The following is a 23,872-nucleotide window of genomic DNA, read 5'->3' on the forward strand; positions in this document are numbered from 1 at the left end:
AAAAATATCTGCAAGGCATTGTCTAAAATTGACCCTCTGGATTTCTTCATGCATGCCTGGTTATTATTTATTAAGATGTATTAGGGACAAGTCTCCAATGGTAGAAAGGATAAAAGGCAGATTTGCGAAGTGAAGAAGTGGGGTTAAGCACGATGCAAGAGAAACTCTTCTACTAATCCTGGAGGACTTTACCTGTCAATCAAATCTATATTCGTAATTTTTTTTTTTTAAAGATGAATAATGGTTTGTTAACTGAGCAAGCTGGCAGACGTTAGAGCAACGAGATGAGATCTTGGGGCATCTATGACCAGTTGATGACTGACTGACCAATTTCAAAAGACGCTCTGAAGGATCATAAAGTTTAGTTCCATGTGTATTTTGATGATAGTTGCATCTATATTTAAAGCTTTCTGTCACTGGAAGCACTCTTGGTGTTGTCAGACTGTCTATTGGACTGGATGAGCTGCAACTTCTTGCAATTGAATGTCAATAAGACCAAAGCAATTTTGGTTGATTCATAGCACCAGCTTAAGCATATTCACTTGCACAGATTACATTTGACAGATAGTTACCTTCAGCTGAACTCTGCGGTTAGAAGCTTGGTCGTACTCTTGACAGTGAGCTTAGAGTTGATGCCTAATGTTTATTTCATATCCTGTTTTTACCTTCCCTATGACTGTGTGTGTAAATCTATATTTAAATATATTCACAGCTGATGTTCTCGTCAGTCCACTGGTTATCTCTGGACAGAATGCTGTAATGATTCAATTTCATTATATTAATAAAAATAACTTGCACTCACCCAGGTTTAATTTCATTAAGTCAGAAGAGTAGTATTAATTTTTAGAGTCTCCTTGATGAGTGATCACAACACTATAGCAGGGAAATGCCCGAGTGATGGGAGAATTCTTACATCTCTAATAAACTTAAAATCTTCAACATTTGGTGTGATTTTGAATACCTAGAAAATAGGTACATTTTTGTTTGCTGTATCATTATTCCTTTGTCTTATATTATTTAGGATCATAAGTTTTCTTCAAAGCATAGGTATGGAATGATCCATTTCAAGAATATTTAGCCCTTTAAAATGAATATAATTTGAAAACATATTCTAAAAGATTTTCATTGAACTATAAAATACGTATAACCCAATATATTGTGAAATAAAAAAATCTGTCATTTCTGAATATTTAGATTGGGAGGATAATTAAGACTTGGGGTTTTATGTTCGGGAAGAGGTACAGTTATGATGTGAATTCATTCTTCATTATGGTATTAGACGCTTAACTTTTCAGTTAGGTTAAATTCATTAAGATTCTGGTTGGGAAATTTAAGGGACGTGTAGATCTAATAATCTGAGCCGAAGTCTCCTGTTCTATACAAATAACACAGCAAAGCTCTGAATTCCCTTTATTTGGCTAGCTGAATGACAGCTGTGTTTACATCAGCCTCATCCTAGCTTGGGAAGAGTGATTTCAAAGCAAACACGTTTTGCTCGCTCATTTCCCTCTTCTCTAGAATCTGAGATTTTAAGACATCAAACAATTCAAATTACGTAGTTATACATTTCACAGAGGAGAAAAACTCCTGCTGAAATAGGCGAAATCTTTCTCAAAATTATTTCCCCCACGTTTGCTGGTACAGTTTCTCCTTCTTACTCTTTTTTAAAACTGACAATTTTTAAATTTTTCTCTTTTACTGACAGCTAGTAAATGTCCTGACAGTTGAGAAGCAAGATGTAAATGTAAGTCACTATTATTTTGTCCACCTGATACCTGAGCATTAGTGGAAATGTTTTGCTATATTTTAAAATAAAAACTAAATCATTTCCAATGGTTCTGAAGGGAAGATGTATAGAAAAATCTGTTCGGTAAATAAAAATGTGTTTGAGGCAAGATTTTAGTGTATTTGGAAGTATCACACTTTCCTCATTAGAAATGTGACTAGTATTTGTATTGAAGAAAATAGGCCATTTATGGCAGGTGTGCATTTATTTTGTTCCATTAGCTGTAAATCTTTTTCAGCATGTAAATCTCTTTTAGAAATTAATCGAGAGTATGTATACAAATGGAGAAAAGAAAGCAGGTTAAGAAGTTAATGTCTGATTAAAAATTTTCTTTTGCTTAAATATGAGTCAAGATTTAAAATTGTTTTGTTATAATTAGAAAAATATTGTTTAGTAAGTTTATCCCTTGAAGAAATGCTGTTTAAGTGGGTGGATAGACAGAAGTAAGTTAGGCCAACGCTGGCCAACACTTCTAACATAAAAGAACTAATTCCTTACTTCCTTTAAAAAGTGATTCGTCGTTTCTCTACATCGTAAATAACAGCTGAGTTTTAAAACACAAGGAGATTTAAAACACAAGGAGTAGCATTCATTTATTTACAACTTAAATGGTATTTTTCCTTTTTTTGTCCCAATATTATCCTTATGTCTATGAGAACTGGTAGAGTAGACGATTTGGGATTGATAGATTTTTAAATTAAAGCATGCAGTTATATAACGGTCAGTTTCATCCAGAAACCTTTTCCTCTTTCCACTTCCACTCGCTACTCAAGAAATGGGTCCTTAGTTCCTTTAATTGTTCTATTCTGCTTTGTCACTGCTTTTTATATCCTTACCTGTGTACTACAATTAGATATAGCTTTGGGAAAATTTGTCATGAGATTAAAATTGATTTGCCTCTAAATACAGTATTTTCAAGATCGCTTTGATTGTTTGAGGACTACCTGGGGGAAGGCAAGGAAAGACCTGCATAATAAGTTACAAAAGGCAGGAATTTCCTCACAGAGAAGCAGCAGGAGTTTCCTTGGCAGGAGCCTCAGCAAGTGGTGTCAGCGGCTTAGAAGCTGCCATTGGAAGGCGGAGCATAACACAGACAGGTTGTGGCTCCGGCTCGTCCTCCAGTGTCATTCTTTGGTTTCTCCCTCTGTTAAAATGGCATTTGCATTTTGGTCTGACTGAGAACCAGGCCCTGTGCAAACGCCTCATGACATGTGTTAAAAAGCTGCTTTTATGTGAACAGTGATATAGTGTCCTATCGACAATGCTCCCAATAAAAATTCATCTTCAGAGTCTTACATCACTTGGAATTCCCTGATGTGTTGGCAATTTCCATTTTCAGTTAAAATATTAAAATGCGAAGAGTGGAAAAGAATTTTTTCCCCCAAAACTGTAAAACTACAAACCCACAAAGTTTGCTGGTTACTGGCAGGAAAAACCAAAAGGCAGCTTAACCTGAACACGCAGTTAATGGATTTCCCGTGAAAGATAAAATCCTTAAGGAGGAGATCCTTAAGTATTGCTTGAAAGTGAGCTCTGAAAATAGAACATTAAAACAGTATCATTTATGGAAAAAGAAGTATTTCTTGCGATATACTTGTTTCACCGACTTCTCAAATTGGAGTCACCTTCTCGACATCCTGCGTTACATGAAGGCTGTTTTTTTTTTTTTTTAAAGAAAAGAATGATTGTAATTAAACTCACTGAGTTAAGTTTACAGAAATCTGTTGATTTTAACTTTAAATAGCCATGTAACTGTATCTAGGCAGAATGCAGTCCTGGGCAAGGCGTGTTCCCCTTTTCCGAGCACGCTATTCAAGAGGAAGCTAGTTAGAGAGTGACACATGCCTCATTCTCAGGAGGTTCGGACAAAAGAGAAGGTTAGAGGACCAGGAAAGCCCGATTTATTCAATGAGATATTTGAGTCGAAATCCCACACCAGAATTGTGCCTCATACCTAATTCAGACAGTGTAGGATGCGGAAAGTGGGGAGAGAGGGAGGGCGGGCAAATATGTCCTCGCAGGTTAAATGTTAAAAAAAGGTCCTTTATTTCTGTCTCTGGTGGCAGGGAACATTAAAGACCTTGTGACACATTCTGGAAGTGTTGCTTTAAAATAGATTTTCATGTTTGAGGATCTGTGAAGGGTATTATTGAGTGCTTAATAGATTCTGTGTTTGCCTGCTGAAGTCACCACACGGCCAGTGGCTACCTGATTCATTTGTAAAGCTCGTGGGCCCACCTGGAGAGTATGCCCTCTACTAAAGCAGTTTTTGTACCCAGATTCCTCTTGTCTAATAATTATAAAATGTTCACCGTCTGAAGAAAATTGCCTGAATGCCACAGTGTTGGTCCTGGATAGTTGAACTTGCAGGAAATAATCCATGCAGAAAAATTTGGTCTCTATTGAAGTCTCTTTTCATCAAGTCAGCTACATGAAACTCAGTTGTGAAAATGGAAACTAAATTGTTAAAAATGGATTCCATATTTTGTTTTGATTGCCAGAATGTTTCCATCATTGAAGATTATTACTCTATAGCTTAGGAAAACCAAGTTTAGGTCTTTTAAGTGATGTCTTTAACCATTTTCCTTGTAACCAGTTTCTTTATAATGGTATTAGTTCTATAATGGTTTCTTATATTCAGCTTATTTTTAAATTTTTGTCTTTTCCAAATTATTTCCTATTACGTTCATAGAAGTATAAAGTTTACACATTCTGGGTCCTTCATACCTTGTCTAGTTTTCTCCTTCATACAAAATAATTATATTTGAAAATTTATTTTTTATTTTTTTAAAGTATAATTGATTCACAGTGTGTTGGTTTCAGTTGTACAGCATAGTGATTCAGTTATACATTTGTATATTCTTTTTCATTACAGTTAATTACAAGCTATAGAGTATTCCCTGTGCTATACAGTAGGTCCTTGTTGTTTATATAGTAGTGTGTATCTGCTAATCTCAAGCTTCTAATTTATCCCTCCCCCAACTTTCCCCTTTGGTAACCATAAGTTTGTTTTCTATGTCTGTGAGTCTTTTTTTGTTTTGTAAATAAGTTCATTTGTATATATATTTTTAAATTCCACATATAAGTGATGTCATACGATACTTGTCTTTGTCTTACTTCACTTAGTAATCTCTAGGTCTGTCTATGTTGCTGCAAATGGCATTATGCCATTCCTTTTTATGACTGAATAGTATTCCATTGTATATATATACCACCTCTTCTTTATCCATTCATCTGTCGATGGACATTTAGGCTGCTCCCCTGTCTCGGCTATTGTAAATTGTGCTGCTATGAACGTATTCAAATTAGAGTGTTCTCCAGATATATGCCCAGGAGTGGGATTGCTGGATCATTTGGTAACTCAATTTTTAGTTTTTTAACGAATCTCCATACTGTTTTCCGTACTGTTTTCCGGCACCAATTTACATTCCCATTTTTTAACGAATCTCCATACTGTTTTCCATACTGTTTTCCGGCACCAATTTACATTCCCATCAACAGTGTAGGAGGGTTCCCTTTTCTCCACACCCTCACCAGCATTTATCCTTGGCAGACTTTTTAATGATGGCCATTCTGAGTGGTGTGAGGTGATACCTCATTGTAGTTTTGATTTGCATTTCTCTGATAATTAGTGATATTGAGCTTTTAATATACTGCATTATGTTTCTTGAAATCTGAGACAAGCTTGAGAATTATGTTTCACTGTGTGTGTGCCAGTGGGGGGTGGTTTATAGGTTTCTCTCTATATCCTTAAAGTCCCAGGACAACTAGCATATGCCATGCTGTTAATTAATCTTTGTTATTCTGGGAATATGATAAACTTTTCTTAACTGAATATTCAGATTATCTTTTTAATCACTAAATATTGGTTTCTGGTATATCTGGTTTACATCTTTTTTTTTCTGTTTGTTTTCAGGCTTCCATCCTATAAGATTAGTTTCTTCCTTTTATATCCAAGTTAAATAAGAAGTTACATGTACTCTAATGTCTGTTCATTCATCAGTGTATTCTGATCACCTCAAACCTCTTTTTCAAGAGCTTTTCTTCCACTTGGGCTATTTATTTTGTTATTTTCTTCACCACTTAACAGTATGCACTCTTCACTTTCACACACTCCCCTGGGAGACCTCATTCTCAGCCATGACTCTAGAATTATTTTTATACTCATGATTACAAAATCTTTGATTCCAAAATTTATACTGTCACAGTGCTGTCAATGATCTTTCAAAATTCAAGTATTTATTATTCTAAGTTTTAAGATTCCTTAGCTTGGAGAAAAGAGCCCTAAATGACTTAATTCTGACAGTTGCACAGCCTCAAGTGCTGTACGCCCCCTCCATGTACTGTTCATTCCAGTGATGCTGAGCTCTGGGGTCTTGCAGTGCATCATTCTGTCTTGCATTTGTAGAACTGCACACGGTCCTTTCTCTGCCAGGACTCCTCTCCCTCTACTGTGGATTCAACTTAATCCTACTTCTCCTTTAACTTATTTGCCCCCAGATTCTTCAGGAAACCTTTGCTGATCTCACAATCTGAATGAGATGTGCTCAGTCCTTCTGTGAAACATCACAGTTAACTCAGTGTTCTCTATTTGTAACCCCAACTAGACTACAGAACTTTAGATCAAAGATTTTTACCTTATTTACTGTTGTTCCCTTCAGGGCTTGGCATCATATCTGAGTGTGGTAGATTCTCAATAAATACTTTTTGAATGAATGGAGGGAGTAAATGAATGACATCATCCAGTGTTGGAATAAAGAGATTTGGAAAATAGGACAATCAGTTTGGAAGTGCTTGTTATAATGCAGAGTAATTAATGGACTGAATATGTAGCTGGAGAAAACTAAAGAAAAATATGGCTTATGAGGCAAGTAAGAAACTGAGAGAATTTCATTTGTAATTAGGAGATTTAAAGGAGCAGTAAAGAGGACCCTAAAGTTTTGAACAAAGTTCTTGGCACCATGGTTTGTAAGTGGGAGTTAGGAAGAGGAGCCTTCACTAAGTTTTGGGGTATGGATTGCAATTCATTTCTAATTTTTCCCTTTCTACTTGCTGTCCCCCCACCCCCACCCTTGGCCCTTAGTGTTTTCTGTTACTTCTGTCTCAAAACGCAACATCCAAGGTAAAAATGATTTTCTTTCTAAAATTCAAGTGGGATTACATTCCTCCTCTGCTTAAATAAACTCTGTGCTCACCCTAGCTTACACTTGAGAGAATGAATTCTCCTTCTCTTAGCAATTCTTTCAAGATTCTTTTGTGAGACTGTGCATTGGCAGCCTCATTGTCCTCCTGAGAACCTTGAGCTATAACTGCATTGTTCCGTGAGTGTCTGTAAACTGCGAACTTCGAGGTCTTCATCCAGGCTCTTCCTGCTTGCCTTCACTCAGAGTTCCTTCTATCTCGTACCTTTCTTCCACTCCCTTGGAACCCTTGGCTCTTTACATACCTTGTAATGAGCAGCATAAATGGACATTCATTTGTAAAATGCACTCTTGATGCCCTCTCCCCTTTTCTCCTCTGTGCTCCTACAGCTTTTCTGTTTTGATACTGGTTACACAATATTTTTTTATATTAGGTAGATTTTATTATATATTTACGAGTAGAATTTTGTATTAAGTAAGCTTTGAATTTTTTGATGGCAAACACTTGATTCATTTATGTGTGCCAAGAAGATAGCAAAATGTTTGTTGCATGGTGGGTGGTGGATGTTTAATATAAATAAAGACATAAACAAATGGAATTTAGTGAGCTTGGTAAAGAATGATGGTATTTTAAAAATGTGATATGGAATGAAAAGCTCAAGGTATTTTTTTTAAATAATAAGTGAACACTTACAACTTCACTAAATTCTATCTATACAAATCTTTGTTTTTCCCAAACAAAATTCTCTTTCCCATGATTAGTGATCATTTTGTGGTCTCTTCCACTGATGGTGGTTGTATGGCTTACTACTTACTCTCTTTCCTCCAATCAGTTAAAAAAAAAAATGAAAACTGTGATGTCAACTAGTGGTCCTTTTTTTTCCATCACATTTTGCCTCACGTTGAATTCTGTGATATTCTTTTCTCTTCACAGATGTGCTCACAGTCAGGTTTTTCTGAACTCTGTTATAGCCCAGAGCATAACTTAAGAATTTCCTTAAAAATAATACACATTTCCTTCACTTTTCATACCAAGGGAAAATACACAAACACTGGCTTCCTCTCACATTCCCTAGAACTTTTTATTCTTTTGCATTTGGCATTTTTGATCTGGCTGAGTTTTCACAGTTCTGACTCTATATTCTGCCTAGCGTTGGAAACAGTGTTGTTCCGTAGTAAATACGAGGTAGTGACAGTCATACTCATAAACATTTTCAGCCACTTAGAAGGAGATGTTATTTAAAATGTGTGTTCTGAATGACCTTGCCTTTAGATAGAGTGAATTTCACACTCCATTCCTGCTGGGTATGTAACCTCTTGCATTTTCTTTTCTGCTGTGTTTCTCAGTGACTTTGGCAATACTTATCAATTTTGTCATCTGCAGATTTCATTAGCAGACTGACTCCTCTTGCAGATCATTAATAAAAACCTGAAATTCCTTCTCAATTCTCATCTTAATTCCATAAATATGTAGTTTTAAGTGCCAGGGCTTGAATTCAAGTTCATATAAAATGTTATTTCAAGTAAGATCACATCTTTACACCTATGTGGCTCCTTGGTTCCATTATATTTCAGTTTTACTCACTTTGTCATTTGCTCCTTTGCAGTATCCGGTGCTAAGCTTGTCTATTAAAATATATATTACTTCTAAACTCTGGTCAGAGCACGAGTGGTGTCGTCCTCTGGGGACGGAAATGTAATTGGTTTGATTGGATACTCAAGCTCTTCAATTGTTTTATTTTCCTTAGAGAAATAGAACCTTTCTAGCTTTCAGGTCAGTTGGCGTAATGGTTGGATTCAGATGGAATGACACTTCCTCCCCCTTGTAAGTCTCTCGTTCCTCAGAGAAATCCTTGAGAAATCTGTTGACAGCTTGCTGTCATCTCGCCCGTCTAATGGTATAAATGACTTAGACACTGATTCCGAGTAGTGAGAAAGCCTAATGGTACAGTGAAATTTGGAGAAGCTCTCAAGTGCATTATAGATAAGGTAGTTAGGTCATGGCCATGTTTATTTCTTGCAGCTTGTTTTTCAGGTCTTGGTTGTGGTGTTTTTGTTTTTGTTTTTGTTTTGCTAGGGAAAGGAATTTGCAGTTTTACCCTGCTCAGACACAGTAGCAGATGATCACAAATGCCACTATTGGAAGGTATGGAAAAGAAAACGGTTACTATGACATGTGCTTCTGGAGCCTAAGAAAGTGGAAAGCAGATGAGATCCGATTGGCAGGAGAAACCATAGCCCAAAATACACACCGGAGAGAACGCTGCGGCAGAGGAGAGAGCGGAGCTGTGGGTGTTGTAAGCATGGAGGTGACAGACTCCGTGGGCAGGAGGACGTGTGGGTGCGACTGCCAGGACGTGACTTGGCAAACAGCACTTGGAGTGACAGGCTGGGTCAGGCCTCCCACTCCTCCCCATTAGTAGGTGTCAGGCAGTGGGGACACTGACCTCCATTGCGAGCAGAGTGTGGTCTCTAGGCTGGAAGAAGGCCGAGGCAGCCAGGGTGAGAGGGAATCCTTGCCCCAAGGAAACAAGCTGTACTGTTTGCCTGCTCTTGCCCCCCAGGTTTCAGGTCCTAGAGAGTGCATAGAAACATGGCCACAGACAGAACCAACCTACCTCAAAGAGGGGACTCAGATGCAAACAGAATGGGTGAGGGAATAAATCACAGATAGTAGAAAAAAAATTACGGTGAAGTTGTGAAAGAAACATCTCTGAATCAAAAGGGTTTTGTGTTGGTGCTGGGACTGGTGCAGTGAAGTGATGTTAAGCTGGTGTTACACACGTGTGTGTGCACGGGTGGGGGGGGTGAGGAGAGGAGTAAACCAAATAAATCAGAAATATATTGAGAGAAGAGTTATATCCAAAGAATTTAAATGTGATAGCATGATGGGAAGTTATTAAGCGATTATGTTTATATTGCCACTCTGATGTGGCAATATTTAACTGAGATCAGAGCGACAGTACTCAGCTAATCCTCCATCCCTTCATCTCTATGACCTGTACTAGAAAAAAGTCTTGTAAGTCCTAAAACCTCAACCAAATTTGAATATTTAAGCATTAAAATTCAAAGGAGAATTTTAGAAGGTGGAGGTAAACTACTGTCTAATTACACTGAATCGAGTGGGAAGTTATACTAATTGGCAAACAGCCATTGTTACCAGTATTGGGAGATTAACAAAGCACCAGTGAAGTATCCTGAACAGTACGTTTTATATGAAAGACGATGGGTATTACACTGATTTTATTAGACATTATAACCCTAGCAATTCTCCCCCTTTTTCATTGTTTTACCCTTTAATATCCACCTTCATTCCTGATTTGTTCTTTCTAAAAATACACTGAAAGCAGTTGTAAACTTACCATTTTTTTATTTAATAAGTTAGGTCAAATATTTCTCCTCCCATTATTTTTATCCTGGTCCTCACATTTCTGGGACTGTCAGCCTTTGGAGATTTATCAAGGCTTTGCCAAAAAAAAAAAAGAACTATTTCAAATACACCACCAAATTTAGAGGTATTTTTTGATAACCATTGCTTACCTGGGGGAAATGGTTTGGGAAGAACTATGTAAAGAATTTACACACAAAGACGAAATTAATGTTATTTTCAAGAGCACCCCTTGAATCTGGTAACCCAGTAGCTAGTATGCAGTTCTTCAGATGATAATAAAATTATTCATTTATTTTTTCCCAAATTGGTGACATGATCTTAGGCTTTTTTTGTTGCAGAGGGGACAAAAGAAAGGAAACTTGGCTGAATGTTCTACGTTTGACCCATAAATAGCTACTTTTGTTTTTAAGGCTGATAAAATCCTTACCTTAAAAGAATGCCTATTTGTACCATCATTTTTCTGTCTAAACCAAATTAAATGTGTGTGCTTCTCTATTACTGATTGAAGAAAAAACTGCTTAGACAATGACTACCTCACCAGCTTTAGGGCAGAGGGCACCACCTTTAAACAAGGGTCACCGGGAAGCCCTTATTCTCAACTCTAGAATGTCTTTAAAGATAAAGCAATTCACAGCAGATTTCATGATACAGTTCTCTAAAGGAGGTTAAAGAGAGTCACATTTTTCCTTTGGTCAAAATGGCTCTTCTTCATTTAGTTCATGAGGCACATTTTCAATAAATTTTGCTCAGTACTCCTGGAGCTGGAAAAACAAGAAAAGAAATAAAAATGAGAGGACACAGAATGTCTGCAAGATAGGTACTTGTAGAAAAGCATGCATTTCTTTGATGAATGTAAAATTAGTAAATAATCTGTTAGGTGGAATCTGCCACCTTTGTTGAAGCCTTTAGGAGTAAGTCCTGCCTGGTGGAGGTGGGAATTTTATCTCTGATTTGTTTACATGGCAGGACTCCATTTCAACTTACAAATTACTGCTCAGGATCTTGAAGAGGTCAATTGAGTCCTGGCATGGAGTTTAGTTTTTGGATTGTACACAGAAATGATTTCCTATATATCTGTCTACATACGGAGGGCTTGATTGATGACCCTTCTGACTTTGGGTCAGGAGTGAGTCCACATCTTTGTCTTACTCCCTGAAATCCAAGGAATCCAGTGTCTACCATTTTCAGGCATAATTTGACTTAGTTATGTATGCATCTTTGTCATTATAATTTAAAGAGATTTAAAAAACTGGAAAAGATTTGAGGGAAATGTGAGAAAGATGACTTGAAATTCAACACATTGACAGGAAAATAAAAGAATGAGGATTGATCAGTATAAATGAAAGATTTGGAATAACTTTTAAGTATCTTTCTCTTACTTCTTGGGTTTTTTTTTTTTTATTCCTACAACTCACATATTCCCTATCTTCTACTGTTTCTGTCCCTTCCTAATTCCTGTTAATCTTTCAAGTTAATTTAGTTAATCCTTCAGCCCTTAGTTTAGATGAAGCTTCATTTATTTGATGAAGATTCAGTGAGTTCTGAATAGTTCCTAGTTACTCTTCTGGGGATTGAGGAAACCACAGTGAACAAAACAGCAAACGGGAATAAAGCCGAACCTCGTCTTATGGAGCTGAGATTTGAGGCAGGAAAAGGAGACTAAATAAAACAGAAAAAATAAGTAAATATACATATGTTTGGATAAAGAGAAAAGTCTGATGGGAACCGGGCTAGCAAGGATTGGGGGCTAAAGATTTATGGAGGATGTTGGGAGGGGTTTTGCTAAAATGACAGTTAAGGAAATGTCTGAAGGAGATGAGGGAATCGGCCAGGCAGTGTCTGTGGGAGTCATGTCCAGGAGGGGGGATAGAAAATGTAATAGCATTGAGGAAAATAAGTGCCTAAGTGTTTGAGGAGGGCAAGCTAGCTTGATCAGAGAGCCCAGAGGCATAGTGATAAAAGATAAAGCAGAGGTCACGAGGGGACAGGTTGTGTAGGGATCTGTAGAACTTTTACTTAGTGTAAGAACACACTGGAAGACTTCTTGCAAAGGAGTGACATGATCTGCTTTTGTTTTAGCAAGAATCCTTGGGCTGCTGTCTTGAGAATATACCGAAAGGGAATAGACGGAACCAGGGAGCCCAGTTAGGAAGCCACTGCACAAATCTAGGGGGGAGAGAGTAGTAGCTTGGACCAGGGCCAAGAGAGGTGATGCATAGTGAGAGGATTCAGGTTATATTTTGAAAGCAGGGCCTCTGGGTTTGCTGACAGAACGGATGAGAGGCTTGAAGGAGGAACTGGAGGATGTGGGGCTGAGCATCTGGAAGGAGAGAACTGCTCTGCTCCCAGGTGGGGAGGCTGTGGAAGAATCAGGCTTCAGGCATCATTGTTCTGCTTCCGAACATATATGTTTGAATGATCTGATAGACTTCCAAGAAGAGCTGTTGAATAGAAAGATGGATGTAGGGTCTAGATGAGAAGTCTTGAGTTAGAGATCATTAGAGATCATCATTTGGGAGTAATCAACCTAATGATGGTATTTGAAGAATTGAGGTAAGTTAATATTATCAAGGGAGTACATATAAGCAGAAAGGAGAAGAGGTCCGGAGAGAGGACAGAATCCTGGGGGACTTCAGTATTTATAGGTCCAAGAAAAGAAGAGGATCTAGGGAAAGGGACTGAGAAGAATAGCCTGAGGGGTCAGGGGAAAATTGTGAGAGTCTAATGTACTGGTGGTCGAATGACAAAGGTGTTTCGAGGAGGAGAGAAGGATCAGCTCTGTCAAATGCTGCTGATAGTTCAAAGAAGTTGGAAACTGGAAATTTACTATTTGCTTTTAGCCTCATGGAAATCATTGGTGACCATGGTGGGGAAGTTGTGATGATGTGGCAAGCATCGGAACGTTGGAGTGTTAGAGCCTGAGTGGCTGGAGTGCTTTCATAGAGGGAGTAGCCTGGCACAGATGTTAGGACCTGTGTATGATGAAGAGGTATCTTTGGGGTTGTGTATCTCTGCCGTGGCAACTGGATTTTGTTTAAGAGAATTAAATAAGTACATACATTGAGGATAATGGGAGCCAGGCTTCTCCCTTTCAGAGAAGGGAGTTACAAATAGGAAAAGAAAAAACTAGAATGAACCTCATAGTGTTGGATCAGAATTGAAGTTGTTCGTATAATTTAATTTCATATATGTATACATGTGCAAACGTGTGTGTATAAATATACTTACATATATTTATATGTAGACATGGAAATACCAAATTAGTGTGTAGGTGTGTATATCTAATCTTTCTGTCTTCATATTGCCTACCTCTGTCCACTGAGAGGGAGAGGGAGGGACCAGGAATAGTAACATAAATGAGTATACAGCACTGAAATTGCTTCAAACTTTATTTACTGTTATTTTTTATTTTTGTTTTTTAAACAGTTTTTAAAGGTTGCTTTCCATTTACACAGTGTTGGCTCTATCCCCCGAGTTGTACAATACATCCTTGAACCTGTCTTACAGCCAACAGTTTGTACCTCCCCTCCTCCACTACACTGCGCCTCCCCCACTCCCCACTGGTACCCACTAGTTTGTTCTCTATATCTGTGAGTCTACAGCACTGAATCTTTGTTCCTAAATACGATTTATCATTTAAGGAGCCAGAATTCTTTGGAGAAATGGTTGATTGCAGGGCCAGGCCAGGGGAGTACAAAATAAGCCTGGAGTATCTTATGTTAGAAGGCAAGAGAGAAGATACCAAAGATTTATGACAACCCATCAGTATGACACAAATTTCAGCTTTTTGGGACCTTCACTGTGTAAACATTAGATGACCTTAACACTGACATATTGAGAATATTGGATTATATTCCACTGAACAACAAGGATTCATGAGTCTGTACAGGTACAAATACATACCAACAGACAAAGTTTAATGAGGAATAGAATATTTGTACAGAGTATCTGCTCACAGAATGCTTATTAGCTGCAAAGACAAATTTTTAATTTTTATGTAAAGAAGCCTGGCAGATACCACCTTAATCCAAATGATTAATATTAACATCAGTAATGGAACACATAGAAATTATGTAACACATGGTAAATGTAATAAGATGATCTCTGAACACCTGAATCTGGTCAGGAGGAGACATCAGGCGAATTCAGGTTGAGAGGCAATCTGCAAAATAGCTATACTGTAGGCTTCAACAGTGTTGAGATCATGATAGTTGAGGAAAGATTGAAGAACAGTTCTAGCTCATAGGAGACCTAAGCATTGTGGCAGTTAATTCAACATGTGATTCTGAACTGAATTTGTAATCTATAAAGGACATTTTTCAGACAGTTGGCAAAACTTGAGTGATATCTGAGGATAAGATGGTAGGGATGTAGCAGTGTTAATTTCCTGAATTTGATGATTGTGTTATGGTTATGTAGGAGAATGTCTTTTTTTGTTTGTTTTTTGTAGTAAATGCACTTCTGTATTTGGGGATAATGGGTTAATCAGTCAGCAACTTAATCTCAGTGTTTAAAAAAAAAATTGTTCCTGCAACTTTTCTAAATAATTTTAAGATTTTTTAAAGTAATAAAAAGCAAAAACTCATTGAGAGGCAGCACAGGGAATAGGAAGAGAGAAACTGGACATAGCAAGTATAGAGAACTCAGAGGAATAGCACTCTAGCGGGACGGAAAGGGATGGGGAAGTAGTTGGAGGAGAAGAATTCTGAGATTATTTCTCTCTTCCCATCTTTGTTTCCTAAGCACTTTATGCAGACTTATTTTATTGCATTTCCACCTGGCCTTGAAAGTAATTTTATATGCCAGTTTCCATTACAGAATATAAGTTCCTTGAAGAAAAGGTCTTTGTGTTATATGTCCCTTATGTATAGCATAACACCTAGCGTATCATAGTATGTTCATTAAATTTGATTCAAGCAGCAGAAACATTTTCAAAAAAGCTATGGTTTTTAGTGAAGGATATGATAAACATGTTTCTTCCTAAACGTGGAAGACAAAATAAGTTATTTTAAGGAGAGGAAATTGTAGTCATAATAAACAGCTTCCAGATTTGGGGATATACTAATGCTGGAAAGTTTATTAAAGTATTGTTCCATTAATTCTAATAATCTTTTGCAAGTTATCTGTTCTGCATGGATAAAACAGGAAAAAGAACTAATGATACACTGAAATAATTAAGAATATAGAGTATTGTGATCATCTGTGCACCAAAAGCATTCTTAAATGTGGAATTGTGCATGAAATGTTCCCAGATAGTGTCTACAGAAAACAGGCTGGCCCCATTCCCCAAGAAATCAACAATGAATCAAACCACTGGCAGATTTTCCATTACATATATGTATACATTAATAGCCTTTTTTGAAGTAAAGAGAGAAGGAGTAATTTAACAGTTTAGGAAGAAGTAGCCTTGACAGTTTTACATCCACTCAAGATAGGACCAAGAAAACTACTTCTATTCCTCTGTTAAATTTCTAGAGATCAAGCTGGAAGGTTGTTGGTAGAAGGCTGTTGTATACGGAGAGATTTAACAAATATTAAGGGGAGAATAGTAAACCTAAAGCATCATACGTAGGGTGAAAACGTAGTACACTTAGACATGGCTCACTTCAAGGGCCTGGCTTGTCTGAGCTACTCAGAGAGGAAAAAACCAAAGTCTATATAAAGGGGGCAGGGGGCAGGTGGGGGAGGGTGGAGGGATTAGTGGGAGAGAAGAGGATGGGAGAGGAGTGTTGTCAGTGAAACCTGTGAGCTCAGGGAAATGAAAAAGAGAAACAAAAACAAACAGTATCATTGAGGAGTGTATCTGTGTATGAAGGTGTTTCCTTGTAGCATCTTTTATAAAGTCAGAGAAGGAAGTTTGATTTCAAACTTGTAGTGGGAACATATGAACGTTGCAGATATTTGTGAACAATCCATGTGATTTATTTCTACCAAAGTGACCTTCTTTGAATAATTACCTCAACTCTTTTTTCATGCTGTTTGTATACATATAGCTCAATAGAGGATATTTCATAGATTGGAATATTCATAATTATATAACTCTATGAAAACTCATGTTAGTAAACAAGGTCACACTGCAACGGTGAAGGATCTCTGCACAACACCTTTTATCTGTTAGAAAATGGTGCCTTTTCTTTATTGCTTAGAATTGCTACAGAGTGTAGATTGTGTTGGTGGTTTTATTTTTGGAGTATCAATTAGTCAATCAGTCAATTAGTATTTATTGAGCTTCTGCCTGGCATGTAGGGCATGCTCATCAAATTTGCAAATGACACAAATCTTGGAGGATGTTAAATACATTGGATGACAGACATAGCAACCAAAAAGATTTTGACAGCCTGGAGCAATGGGCTGAATCTAACAAGATGAACTCGTAACGGGGATAAATATAAATTCCTGTCCTTAGGTCCACAAAACTAACTGCATATGTAAGGATCGGGTAGATATGCTTTAACAGTAATGTAAGTTAAAAAAAAAAAAAAAGACAGTATTTTAGTGACTAGCTCAATTTATCAGTTTTGTCTGGATGATGTCATTGCAAAAATCTAGAGTGCAATTTTGGATTATATTAAAGCGATAATCTTACTTCGGTTTGTCAAGAGACCACATGTAGAGAATGTAGTATTTCTGGAGCCATATTTTAAGAAGAGAGAGACCCAAGCCACGTCATATTTAGAACACCACAGAAACTAAACACATTTATCCTGAGGAAGATGTAGGAGAAAAGTAGTATCTTTATATCTGAGTGAACAACACTCTCCTAGAAAAGGGATTGGATTTGAGTTTGGTGTGGTCTCAATATTAGATCTGGGACCTATTAATTCAAGTTATTTATAAGGAGATATCTTTGCATTGAATCATTTATAGTAAAAGCTCTTCCAAGATGAAAGGGTCCCCAAAGTCTGCAGAAGCAAAACACTGGGCAGTTAAACCTCAGAGCCCTCATTTTGGGGCTAACAGTATGGCAGCGGGGCAATCTGGGAATTCAGTGAGGTGCTGTAAGTAAAGCCCTCAGCATAGTGCTGGGCAAATGGCAAGTGGTTACATAGCTTGCCCGGATTGTTACCCTTCTTATATGGGAGGTGTTGATGCAAGTTTTGAATCACCAATGTTTTGGGTTAAAGCAGAGAAACTCAGTGGATGGGTCTGATAAACTAGATGGTGGTTACTTCTACACGCGAACTGGGTACAACTGACTAATTCAAATTGGTTAAAAAAGACTCTGGAACCAGTCGATTTTTTATGTGACCTTGAATAATGTAACCTTTTGGTTTTCAATTCTCTTGATTCTGTTTCGTTACCTTTAAAATGGAGATAGTAAAAAACCTGCCTTGGGTTGTTGATAGGATTTTTTTAAATGGAGATATATATATACATACATATATTAGAACAGTGCTTGACATGCTGATTTTTCAATAAATGTGAGCACTTATAATGTTGAAGTAGTTGACAAAGGATTATTGTAGGACACAGAACTTGAGATAATGCTTTGAAAAATACTAAAAACTTAGTTAAGTGAAAGGCAGTAGCAAGGTTATTCCCATATGGAAAGAGCTTAAATAAAACATGGAGATGGAATTAAGCATTGTGTGATCATCAGATAGTGAGGGGACTGCACCAATTAGATGAAGTTGGCTGTTGGTGACTAATTAGAAATAAGATTGGATGGAAGGAGTGAGGAAAAACCTCAGAAGACCTTCAGTTGAAGATGGTAAGCTAAGAGCAGCCCACATGCTTTCAGGTAGGGATGAAACATACATGTGATATTTTAAAGTAACCTTATGAGGTTTTCAGAATAAATTGCCTCCCTTATGCTTAAAAAATTATAGATGGAATAGTTGAATCTTTTATGCAAATCCTTTTTTAACCTCGAAATAGAAATTCTATTTCAGGGCAAGTTCTATTTCAGAAAGTCCAAAACTCTTTTTTTCCTTCATAAAGTTTTCCCTTTGGATTCCTATCACTGTGGTTTTCTTTTTTGTTTGAAATCCTTAGCATTCAAAATGATGCTCTTTACATTTGTATTACCCATCATCATGTTTTGAGAGTGAATTTGAATTCAAGATATGGTGCCAGATCACTTTGTGTTAAGTCTCTGAAAAGGGTGTCATTCAAAATGCTTAAAATGGTTTGACTTTAAAATGAGACCCATCAAATTAATGAAACTGATATTCTTCGGTTGGGGGGAGCTTGTAAGTTGGTTCTGGGAAAACAAGTCCCACAGAGAAGGTCCCCAAATAGGTTATACCACAGCTTACTGGATTAAGGGATAACTTCTCAATGCAACTCATAAAAAAGACAACACTTCATTCACTCCATTAAGATTCAGTACTTAAGTAAAAAAAAAAAAAAAAAAACCATCATCATTTATAGTGTTTCAAACACTATTTAGTATACTGAAATTGTTTTTGTTGTTTTATACATACAAGCTCCTTGAGAAAAAGGATCACAATTTTGTTTTCTTGGTGTAACTCGTAGGGCTGCTGTGGGTCTTGGGTTCATGCTTTATTGAATTAGATTTAAGTTAGGAGGATATAGGCAACAGGAAAATTATAAAACTGTTTCTCCAGTGAGGATGTCAGTGTAGGCACTCTGGCTGTTTATTTCCCTGCCTGAGTCAGCAGTTTTTTTTGTTGTTGTTGCCGGTGGTGGTGGCCCCCAGAAGCAGAAGAGTGGCAGAGGTTGGACATTTCAGAGGAACAGGTGATGGCTGAGAGTCTAGTGGGCTTGGTTGCATTTCCCCCCTTGGTGGCTTCTCAGCTATTGTGTGACTTTCTGGAACTTTGAATTATGCTTCTCATCCCATCTTGTATGAGAATGGTAAGGAATTCTGCTTTTTAATAATCTCACACACTTTGTGTGCTCAAAGGAATAGGTACAGCCTATCCCAGGGACACAGATTTGACCACATTTGAAACCAAGAGAATGAAAGCTGGACAATGACTTGCTCCTCTATATCTTCCTTCCAAAGTGTTTTTTCTTGTCTTATGAGGGAGTTGAAGGCTTTTCTGCTGGTTTTGCCAGTTCATTCCTTCAAGCTATGCCAATGACCATGTACAAACTTCTCTAATCCTCGGAGGGCTGGAGAAAGATTGGGGTTGCGGGGGGCATGGGGAATTCACTTTGGGAGAAGGCTTTCTTTTCACAAATTAGAAATTCCATCATATATATTCCTATTCCCCTAAATAACTGGCAAGGGGATCATCAGGATGAGCTATTGCAAAGAGCTACCACCAGCGTCACAGTTTCAGTGTGATGGGGACCTAGACCTGAATTGCAAAGTAGTTTCGAGAATCTTGGGATATACAACATGGTACAGAACACCAAAGAAGATTTAATCTTATTTGTAGAAAGGTGGGTGGTAGGGGAGGGGGCAGCAGGCGAGAGTGGCTTGGGATCATCATTAATCAGTGTTTTAAGTACCAACAAAGTGAAAACATTCTTCCGGAATTCACTGCAAGTGACACTGAATCCTTCTACTAAGCAAATATGTGATGAGTTGATAAAAAAAAAAAAAAAAAAGGAAGGTCCTGAACTCTTGACTATAGATACAATACAGGGAATACAGAAAATCAAAAACATACTTTCTATCTGACTCAAAATAAAGGTGCACTTAAACTTGTAAAAGACAACATTTTTATTTGAATGATATGACAGACTGTCACAGGAGTGTTACCTGCTATAAAGAAAGCCAAAGAATTATTACCTTTATTAGACCAGTGACACTGAGCTTTAGCCATACATTTCTAACTTCTGTCCCTCTACAGAGACAATTTTCTTTTCTTAAATAAACTGTCATGCTAGTGTTAATATATTGTTGGCTCTCTCATGCTCTGAGAATACTGCTGATATAAAACATGTATATGTTAGATTGGTAATAGTATCTTTAGTGTAGCTGACTAGAACAAATGTGTTTCCCTCATGGCTGTGCTAATGTGATAAAGGAAAATTGGCTGTTCATCAGCTTTTGGCTGGGTAAAGACAGTAGAGATGGAACCACATTCTTTTTTATGCATTAATACCATCGAGAACTTTTCACTAGTTATATTTCATGTGCCTGCATGTTGCGCGAAGATGTTGTAAAACATGAGATAATGCTACAAATAACAAAGTAGAAAAGCCTGTATCTTTTATAATGATAACAGTCAAACACCAAATGACAGTAACAGGCTGTAAAAAATGGGAAGGGGAAAAAATGCAGCAGAGAGGTGTATGTCCAGGTCCATGAGAAGGTTGGGTTTGATTTTAGGTCTTTATGTTAAAGCTTTATTTTACAACTAAGTAAAATAAAGCACTGGTCACTGGATTTAGGAAACAACATGGTTTTTAATGAACCAGGCTGGATAGAAAGGAGAAAATCTATATTGAATAAGTTTTTGAAGAACTGATACTGCCAAGTAATTAGGATGTTAACTTCTAGGTTTGTGTGTGTATGTGCACTTTTTTTTTTCTTTCTTTTTTGAGAGAGGGTGCTTTGAATTTGTTCTTAAGGCAGTCACTTACGTGATTTAAAGATGCTGGAAGGTGATTGTTTATTTTCATCAGTTTTTGCCAGTGTTGTAACAGAATAGCATTTTGAATGCTGTGACTTGATGCTGTTTTAATTAAAATGTTAGCATCTAACCTTTCAACTGTGAGACATTAAATTTCTCTCTCAGTGAAGTAATCTGAATAAAAGTTTGAAATGGTGGCTCAGGGATCACCGCAAACAAAAATTTCATAACTTTTTCGGTGTAATCCAGGGGTGGTCAAACTGCAGCTCACAGGACAAATCTGGCTGGCCACCTGTTATTGTAAAAGTTTTGCTGGAACACATCCACGTCCATTCACACATGTATTGTCTCTGACTGCTTTCCTATTATAGCTCAGTTGAGCAGTTGTGACCTGGACCATTTGGACCACAAAACCAAATCATTTGGCATACAAGTAAAAATACTTACCCTCTGGCTGTTGACAGAAAAGAAGTTTGTTGACCCCTGCTGTAGAGAGTTGTTAGGTTGCCTGATGAGCCTAGAGTATGACTGACAAATTTTTGTTATTCTGAATTGGAGAAAAACAACTGAAAATTAACGACTAGATAACCAACACCTAAGAATATAAATGTTTACAAGGCGTCTTTTGTACTAGCAACCTAAATTGAATTATGTCTATGTGTAATACATTGTTAGTATATCTTGGTTTCAATACTTCTCATTTTGCATTCATTTCTGTTTCTTTCCAACTATGATGGGAACAAATTTAATGAGTATCTAAAGAAACAACGTATCTCAAAAAAAAAACTTAGAAAAGGCGTGGCAATCAGAGCTATTAAATATATGGGACACACAAGTATGCATACCTGTGCATACCCTGGTAGATATTACCTCAGCATAGAACTATAATGTATAGATTTATACCTAGATGTACAAACACAGATTTATCATTGAGCCATTACAATAAATTTTCAGTCTTTACAGCTGAATAAAGTAGAGAAGCAGGAAGTGAACTTGAGAAAGACTGATGAAATGTAGTTATTGTCAAATAAATGTTTATGCAATTAAAATCATAACGGCAGTTATTTCTTACAGGTACATCAGACAAAAATCAGTTTCTTCATCAATGGTTTGGAAGAGGATTATACAGCTTTTGATACAAGAATGCTAAGTGGTTCAGTTATGGATGTTGCCTCTGGTGCTATGCAAATAGGACAGAGTTTAAATGGTAAGGTTCTGACTTCAGAAAATTATATTATCTGATTACATTGTTCCTAAAAATGTGTCAAAAATCACATTTTGAAATACCCAGGTGTATTGGTTTCCTAGGGCTGCCATGTAACAAATTAACACCAACTGGGTGGGTAGCTTAATAAAGCCAATTTCATCTTCCCACTATTCTGGAGGCTAGAAGTCTGAAATTGGGGATTCACGGTATTGGTTTCTTCTGGGTGTTCTTGAGGGAGAATCCATTCCATGCCTGTCTTTCTGGTGGCTTCTGACATTACTTAGCATTCCTTGGCTTGTAGCTGCATAACTTTAATCTTTGCTGCCATCCTCCCCTTCTTTTCTCTTCTCTTTGAAGGACACCTGTGGTCAGATTTAGGGCCCAACCTAATCCAGTATTGTCTAGTCTTAAGACCCTTCATTATACCTGCAAAGAGTCTTTTTCCAAATCAGGTCCCAGTTGCAGGTTCCAGGTGGACTTACCTTTTGGAGGCCATCATTCAACTCACGATACAAGGGAAACTTTCAAATTAGAATGTGTTGATTATGATCAATTTTTAAAGTAAAAACATGAAATAAACTATATTGTCTCTTTTTTTTTTTTCCTTTTGAGATTTTATTATAGGGTTATTGTTAAAGTAGGACTTAAGAGTATTAGAAATTGAAAAATAATATTCAACATGTAATAAACTGGATTTGTGATATTCATGTCTTCCCACCCTTAAAGTGGGCCACATAATTATAAGAAGATAATATGTATCACATTCTGAAAAGAACAGAAGTTGAATTTAGAATTATCTTGGAATAACAAACACAGTCATCTATAAAATTGCCTACATGTTAAAATGGAAATATGAGTTATTTCATATTATTCAATAATAAATTCTCATTATAAAAAAATCCACATAACATAGAACTCTATGAAATAGAAAACATTTTACATTTTTCTGCATTCATAGATATAGTTAACTTTTTTATATCCTTCCACAGTTTTTGTACATATAGCTAGAGATGTGGTTATAAATAAAATAATTTTCCAAAAATGAAATTATTATATATGCTTTTTCTGAGCCCTCTTAGAAATAAACACTTCCCCTCCAAATGTTATGAGAAACATGTCTTGTTAATACGCTTTCTCATTTAAAATGGCTGTATTGTGCTCAGTTGTGCAGTGGTAACAAAATCTTTTTAAACAAGATCATATTAATGAACACTTAAATTATTTCTAATAATTCCGTATTAGTAGTTATTGATGGAAAACACTATATTTGTGTTTATATATTATATCTGCCTATCATGCATGTACACACATATATACGCACAACATATACGTGCATTTGGGCAATTGTCTGTGGAGTTCCTTAAGACCCTATACTTTGGGGTCATTTTGCCTGAGTTCAAATCCCATCTCCCTAATTTGCTAGCCACATGACCTGAAACAACGTTTTAATGTCTCTAAACTGTAGTTACCTCCAATGAAAAATGATGATGGTATTAGTGTTCCATTGTGAGGATCAAATGAAGCTATGTCGTAACAAAGACTATTCTTTTTCCAGCATTTTGTACATAGCAGTTGCTCAGTATGTGTTGAATGAACAGATAACCATGCCTTGTGTATACTAAGTCATATTGATACATACTACTATTAATAATAATATCACAATTATTTTCCTAATATAAATTCATAGAAGTTAAGTAGCTAGGTTGAAATATATAGTCATTTTATATTTTAATACATATTAGAATGGTTGCCCTAAAGCCTAACAACAGATTACCTCCAGAAAGGCTGTGAAAAATTACAATCTTATTTAAAAATACAGGTAAATACTTCCTTAAACATGGACCTTACAAATTA

At 36.8% G+C, this 23,872-nt stretch overlaps 1 protein-coding gene across 1 annotated transcript in view; it reads left to right on the plus strand.

Moving 5' to 3' along the window:
• Positions 1-23,872, plus strand: part of LOC135318770 (usherin-like) — a 228,910-nt gene that overhangs the window by 70,492 nt on the left and 134,546 nt on the right. Inside the window, exon 4 of the mRNA XM_064477010.1 lies at positions 21,886-22,018. Coding sequence (XP_064333080.1) covers positions 21,886-22,018 — 133 coding nt within the window. The remainder of the gene's footprint in view (positions 1-21,885; positions 22,019-23,872) is intronic.

This window comes from Camelus dromedarius, chromosome 21 (genome assembly GCF_036321535.1).
Source record: "Camelus dromedarius isolate mCamDro1 chromosome 21, mCamDro1.pat, whole genome shotgun sequence".
In the NCBI taxonomy this organism is placed as follows: domain Eukaryota; kingdom Metazoa; phylum Chordata; class Mammalia; order Artiodactyla; family Camelidae; genus Camelus; species Camelus dromedarius.